The sequence below is a fragment of the Acanthochromis polyacanthus genome, chromosome 5, assembly GCF_021347895.1.
Source record: "Acanthochromis polyacanthus isolate Apoly-LR-REF ecotype Palm Island chromosome 5, KAUST_Apoly_ChrSc, whole genome shotgun sequence".
Classification (NCBI taxonomy): Eukaryota; Metazoa; Chordata; class Actinopteri; family Pomacentridae; genus Acanthochromis; species Acanthochromis polyacanthus.
In genome coordinates this window covers 13,968,490-13,975,711 of record NC_067117.1, presented here as the reverse complement: position 1 = coordinate 13,975,711, position 7,222 = coordinate 13,968,490, and the positions used below count along the sequence as shown (strand labels likewise).

At 38.8% G+C, this 7,222-nt stretch overlaps 1 protein-coding gene across 1 annotated transcript; it reads left to right on the top strand.

Annotated features, from left to right (window-relative positions):
* Positions 1-817: 817 nt before the first annotated feature.
* srsf3b (serine and arginine rich splicing factor 3b) lies at positions 818-6,415 on the top strand. Its single transcript, XM_022203139.2, has 6 exons — positions 818-882; positions 1,674-1,884; positions 1,990-2,130; positions 4,161-4,199; positions 4,776-4,862; positions 5,718-6,415. Exons 2-6 carry the CDS (start codon positions 1,682-1,684, stop codon positions 5,743-5,745), a joined length of 498 nt encoding a protein of 165 aa, XP_022058831.1. The 5' UTR covers positions 818-882; positions 1,674-1,681; the 3' UTR covers positions 5,746-6,415.
* The last annotated feature ends 807 nt before the right edge of the window (positions 6,416-7,222 follow it).

The window sequence follows — 7,222 nt, the reverse complement described above, 5'->3', positions numbered from 1 at the left end:
ATCTCACACCTCATGTACACTTCTGCTTTCATGGCTTTCAGGCTCATTGCTCTTTTATGAAAAATTATGCAACTCTCTGGGGCTGCTGTGATTGATGATCTAGCAGACAGCTGGGTTTACATTTTAGATTTAAAATTGCTGTTTGTACATAAGGACGGCTTCAGTTTATCAGAACCAGTTAACTAAAAAAAAACAAGCATTGTTAGTCTTCAAATAACCTTAGGCAAGTTTCATACGCAAAGAAATGCAACGTCATCACCATAAAGATTTAGATTTTCTGTTTGTCAAGTGTGTTTGTATCATCTGTTAATTGTATTTAGATTTTTCATTAATTTGAACTTTGTTCAATTTGTGCTCTATTTGCATTCGTTTAATGCCTTGTACATTGTATATCATTTTGTTCAATAAAGGTTTACTAGGATAAAAAGAACATATCAGTCGCTACCGTACAAAAATGTGTAAACAGCGCCACACTCACATTGATTTCTAGTCTGTGGCCAAATGTGGTATTGCAGCTCTGGGGACTAAAGCGTGTATTAGTTAATGTTTCCTGGTTCAGCCGTAGACTGTATACAGCATAGATAGTCTATGGGTTCAGCGCCAACACCGAAATATTTAACGAATTCTTCTCACAAAATTTGCAAAGTTTAGATTGTTACATAATACATTATTTATTTAGATTATATTTACTGTGTATGAAGTGAGTGATTTATTTTTTTTATTTTTTTCAAAAGAGCTCTTACCCCGCCCCTCCCGGAGCAGCATCTGGCTAACCCAACTAGCAAACGTATCTTCCGTCACGCCATTTTCCATCGACGACCGAGTGGAAGAAACCAGCGGGAGAAGCGCCGATATTCTGAGCTGTGATCCGCATCCAACACGGTAGAATTTTTACAAAAAATATTTCACAGTGTGATGTACTGCATCTTTAACCAAATGTAGAGTTTCGATTAGTCGATTCACTGCTCCAGTTTATTGTGCTGTTTGATTTCTCTGCCTGCTAGCCGGGTCCGGCCGCCGCACAGTAGGCCTCAAACAGGCGACAGCCATTTTAGCAATCCTTACATACTTACGAGCTATCGTCGCTGAGTCTAAACTCAATTTAATGTTGTACATAAAGATATGCATTACATAGGCAACTTTAGGCACCACGTATGGGACGTTTCAGTTAAGCTGTGAAGTTTTGAATGAGATTATTTATTCATTTTCATGGTTTAGCTTTAGCAACCACGCATAGCATTTTTTTTTTTTTGTTTAGCTAGTGTTAGCATAGACTGCATATCCTTAAGTAGGCAGCGCTTGTTTGGGTTGCTAAATGTTTTAAAATAATGGGATAATAATTAGGTAATAATAAAATAATTAGGAAAATGTTTTTGGCTAATAAATTCTGCTTAAGTCAGAAACACTAAATGCATTTTAGCTCATTTAAATTCTTGTCCTGGACAATGTATTGGCCGCGTGAAGTAACAACATACAATGGAATTTCACATCACACGCTTAACTTCGTTCAAACACGTTTACGTTAAATTTCCATTAGGAAAACAAACAACAATGGTGTGCAACATTTTTCAGCTATTTGTTATTGCAACTACAAGTAGGCTTTATTTTAACAGAAGTTTTGAAGTTTCTGCAGCATTAATACTAACATTTATGTCTTTGTCCATGATTTTCAGACACCGTCATGCATCGTGACTGTCCTCTTGACTGTAAAGTCTACGTTGGAAACTTGGGCAACAATGGGAACAAGACTGAGTTAGAGAGGGCATTTGGCTACTATGGTCCTCTCCGCAGTGTCTGGGTGGCCAGAAACCCTCCAGGTTTCGCTTTTGTTGAATTTGAAGATCCCAGAGATGCAACTGATGCAGTGCGTGAGCTTGATGGGAGGTAAGCAGTGATCCAAACAATTTTTGACATACAGCAGCTGAAAGATAAGAAACATGTTTATTCTTTTTATAGCCACAAGAATTAATATGTCTGGCTGTTTTGTAGGACGTTGTGTGGTTGTCGAGTACGAGTGGAGCTGTCCAATGGTGAGAAGCGGAGCCGCACCCGTGGTGCTCCTCCTTCGTGGAGCAGACGTCCTCGAGACCGAGATGACTACAGGCGTCGCAGCCCACCGCCCAGACGAAGGTGACCTACATTTTATTGTTTGACCATGGCCAGCATTATAATATTCAGTCTGTTTTGTATTTTAATACAGCTTTATAACTTACTGATTCAACTCTCTCATCCACAGTATATTTCCTGGTAATTGCTTATGGATTTCAAGTCTAGGCATTACTAGTGTTTGGGACCTTTCTGCTGATTATACATTTGTGATTGTTGCAATGTCTAAGGCTTGCAGTTTCATCTTCATTGACATTATTGATCATTTTATGCAAGGAGCCAAGCAGATAGGTATTCATAACTACATAATTTAATATGACGTGAGAATGGGACATTATGCTAGGGATTAGGTTTATAAAGGGATGTCTTTCAATTGCAAAATGCATCTAAAATATGGCCTGCAAGACCTTACTTTTGCTTTAGGCACTAATGCTTCTTTTGAGGTGTACATTTTTTCTGTGCGCTCTCAAATTTTCTGCATTTTAACTGCTTTGCAATGGCAAAATAGGTATATGGAACAGGTTTAGGCAGGTTTCCTGTGTTGGAAAAAGTATAACCTGTTTTAAATTTTGGGGGGATGAAAGTGCCAAATGTGATGCAATTTTTTCTTTTTGTTTGAGGATGCTTTTTATTTTTCATCTATATTAATAAGAATGAAACCCGTTGCAGAGCCACCACCATGCCTCTTCTCACCATCCTCTGAGTCAATCAACTAGTCCTCTTTCAGCATCATGTGACTGCTGACCATCGTGCCCCAATCAGCTTGGCTGGTGCTGTCACATGACCCAGGCATGGCCAGTCGTCAGGTTGCACCAGCCCATTGGTTCCTCAGCATGCCGTTCTCAACCTCCTCCTCCTTCAACCTTAACCCAAACGGCAGCGGCCCACCTCACATTCCCGACCAATCAGCGTATTACGTTTCCAAATGTCTACAACCTACCAGCAGCAGCCTTCGGCTAACCAATTAAAGCAGGAAAAAAGCCACAGCCAGCCCCCATCTGCCTGCCACCTAATCACCTTGCAGCATCTGGCCAGTCCTATTCAGCCAATTCTACCCACCCGGCCGACAGTCTGCCTCCCTTTCGTCATATCTAGCTTGTTGAAAACCAAAAATACTAGTAAGTTTTCCTGCTTCATTCAGTACACTGCTGATTACAGTTTTGAAAGTGAAGAGACAGCTGGTTTGAAAAGGTTGTTCTTTTTTATTATTTTGATCATAAGTTTGTCATTTTGTCGTCCACCATTTCTGTAGTCCTTGTTTCAAAAAGGAATGGTTCAACATCAAATATCTGGAACTTCATGCTTCCAGAGATTTCGATGATAGATAATCATCTGGTATGACTTGGGGCTCTGAGCAGAATTATAGTCACACCAATCCAAACTCTTCTCAACCCCCCTATGAATATCAATTACTTTTTTGTGCTGGTCTTAAGAGCTCTTAGCTTGGTTCTTTTCAAAACTTATTTCCCTTGAAAAACATTTTGGATTTCATTACTAGCCTCCATTTGTGTATGTCCTCCCTTTAAGTGCAGTGGACCAGTTTCATACAGATGGTGGCCCTTGTGTGTTTGTTTAAATTCCTCACACTGGGGCCAGTCCACAGTACACTGTTTAATCTTCTTAGAGGAGAAATGCTGCTAATGAGCTCACTTTGATTTACTAATAAGTCATAAGGATTAGAATATTTGATATGTTTTAATTGTAGAACATACACACACTTCTCTACCACTTCAAACTGCAGACTGGGATATAATTGACACTTTATACTTTATTTAAAGATGTGCATGGTGCTGTGGGATAGGTGAGGAATGATTCCTAAGTGCCTACCATCTTTATGCACTAGGTCCATTGCCAATGAGCTCTTTTCTGATTGAGATCATTTTTTTCCCTGGAAAAACACAGTCTTTTACTTACATTTTGAGTAACTTAAGATAGACAAAGGGCTGTGCTGAAGGAGCCCGATGTAGGAAAAGGAGTCAAATAATGTGGAGCTCTACACAGTGGTCATTGCATCTGTCTTTGTTCCTAACAATGTTTCTGTTCTCCCTGTGCAGATCTCCACGCAGGCGGAGCTTCAGCCGCAGCCGTAGCAGGTATGTCAACTTTCAGTCTGTCCTCTAGTGCAGAAGAAACAGAAAAGAGCTGAACCCGCAAACCCCGATATTACATATAGGTGATACTTTGGAATAAGTTTTATGTAGAAACTATATACACTGTTGTCTGTTTATTAAATACACCCAGCTGTAATTCAAGCCGTGTATTACAGCAGACTGTACCTTTACAAAATAATGAAAATGTTGTTTTTTGTTGTTGAAATTGTTTGAGAGGTGTTTATTCATTGTGGCCATTTTGGAAGTCTAAGTTTGTGATGCTATTGAATGGACTATTCTCATTAATATGTCATGGAACAAAGTAGAGGTAAAGCTGTAGTTTTCTACAACAGTACAATTTGCACTTAATAGTAAAAGAGTAACTGTGAATATAACCTAATAAATCATACATAAACATATCTTTAGGAGCAATGTATCTTGTCTATAGTTACATAATGTGCATGAAATTTCATGTGACCATGCACCTAATGCAACAAAGATGTGACTATGTTAAATTGTTGGTCTAAAAGTATATTTCGTAAATTATAATGTTTAATTCCTTTGGTTTGGCTTTTTCAGGTCTTTCTCCAGAGACAGGAGGAGAGAGAGGTCACTCTCCAGGGACAGGAACCACAAACCTTCAAGGTCCTTCTCCCGATCAAGGAGGTACTGATATCTCTTGAGCTATGTCACGATAATTTCATTCCTCAAATATATTTAATCATTTCATTTGAATAATATACCTCCCAGTTGAAACTACTGTAGATCCTTTCAGGGATGTCACAATAACAGAAATGTGGTTGTTGGTACTATACCACTGAATTCTACGATTCTCAATTTATTACCACAGTTAAAAATCCATTAATGAAATGACTAGATTTCAATGTCAACTCTTTTATTAGAAAAACCTTAGGCTGAATCTCTCAAGTTATTAACTGTCATTACTGTTGTTTAAAGCTACATTGTGCAGGAAGGAAAACACAGTAGTGGCAGCACACAGCATCCCTACACCATAGCACACACTCCACTAGCCTAATAAGGCCAGTGTTGGCTTTGTGCGGGTATACCTGGGTTAATGTGACATGAATTTCATCATCTCTCCAAGTTCATAAGAGGTTACATGGATGCTGTCACACATGTTAGCGTCTAGCCCAAAATTTGCTAATGCTACGTTAGCCTAAACAAGCTATATTAGCCTCTGCAACTGTTGTGACAGTTTCAGATGCTGTAATATTTCAGGTTGAGACAGCTTGACAGTGGCTTACCTACATGACTTGGATTACATTTCATATTTTCAACTTGGTGCCTATTTATTGCATAAGAACAACCCTACATCCTTTAGGGTTTTCTCTAAATTGCGTTTCACCGCTTAGACAAGTGTTCCTCACATGCTGCATCATTTTCAGTATCGGTCATTACAGCTTGTTTGAGCATTGTACTGACGATACTGGTTCAAAGGCAGCTTGCTCAGTCATTCTTGCTTGCATTAACAGTATGTTGTTTTTTCTCCCTTCCTTACAGCCGCTCCAGGTCTAATGACAGAAAATAGAGGAAAGTCCGTCAAGTGTAAAGGGAGCTGAAGATGAACGGTTGTAGAGCCTTTACCGTTTCCTGTGATGGACTTCAACATGGCTGTGTGGCCATTTTTTTGTGCGTGTTGTTTTTGTTTTTTAATAAACAATCAAGCATTTTAGTGTCCCTCCCCCTCTTCTTGTTCTGAACATTTTCAAACATACTGAATGGGCTCGGACAGGTGTAAATCACCTGCATCGCTTAAACTGCGTCTGTCCTCAAACAGTTGTGCCACCCAGCATTCCAGTTCACCGGTTAATCTCTTTGAGCTTTGGTTTTTGTTTATGAATGTACTGTGTAGTTCATCATAGTGTGAGTAATTTGTCATTTTCACTGTGTAAATCCAAGCATTGTTTTTTAAAGAAAGAACTGGGATAGGTGAGAAATCCCCTCATTTTGATTGCCTGTATGGCCAGCCTGTTTTTGTCTTGCTTCTTCATACTGTGAAGGTTTCCATCTGTTAATGGTTAGTCAATTGTTTTTTTAAAAAATAGCACCCACATTCAAGATGCAAAACTGAAGCATTATTTCAAAAAAGGTTAGAATGAACAGATGTTGGATTTTTGTCTATGAAGTTTTGCATTTTTCTTTTGTTTGATACTGTGTGAATGGTCTCTCAATTAAAATTACAGGTTGTTAAAAAATAATCCATGTATTTCATTCTTTTTATCAAAACACTCAATTATTCTCAGTTGCTTTTCCACAAGAGGGCAGTCTGCATCACTCAAATATCTTTAGGACTTCTGACTCTGGTCACTTTCAGTTTGATTTAATATGGATTTAAGTGTCTTTATTTGACTCAACACATTTGTGTTAGCGCAGGCTGCTGTGTCTGTAGTTTGTGTGGCACCCATTTGTCACCTTTTGCCAATATTGCTGTTGACATTGAACTGGGAACAGCTCACTTTAATGTTCCATTATCCACAGTAATATCACCTGGTGGTGCTGTTGAGATCATGAACTGACTCCGTTAACAGACGTGTGCATCAGTATTTGAAATATCGAGATGGAAGCATTGCTTTGAAGAGTCACAACTCCCAAGTTAAGAGGAGAGTAGTTTAGCATATTGTAGAGTGAGATGTGTAGAAAAGTTCACAACAGATGAATAAGGAAATTCAGAGTTCATGTCAGAACTGAGCTGGAAACACTGGAATCTTATGAAAATTTAGTTAGATTTCTGTAATATGGTTGCAGATGCAGATGCTTAATTAGTGAATTTCACCTTTCAGGCTTAATCCTCGTGTCGTCTTGTGGGTCAAAACTGACCCCATTTAAAGGTTGAAAATGTGTGTGTGGGGGGGGGGATAGCTTTTCATGGTGAAGCTTCTGATATCCCATTTTTGGGAAAGGTTTGAACTTTTTTTGGTGGAAAAGGAAAACATGTTAAAAATATTTCTTTAAGAACGTTCACAAAAAATCAACCAAAATCCAGCGAATTTTGCTGGATTTTGGTT

Coding starts and splice junctions, on each gene's coding strand:
- srsf3b (XM_022203139.2), top strand. CDS start 1,682: ATGCATCGTGACTGTCCTCTTGACTGTAAAGTCTACGTTGGAAACTTG. Junction 1,885..1,989: donor GTGCGTGAGCTTGATGGGAG/GTAAGCAGTGAT, acceptor GCTGTTTTGTAG/GACGTTGTGTGGTTGTCGAG. Junction 2,131..4,160: donor AGCCCACCGCCCAGACGAAG/GTGACCTACATT, acceptor CTCCCTGTGCAG/ATCTCCACGCAGGCGGAGCT.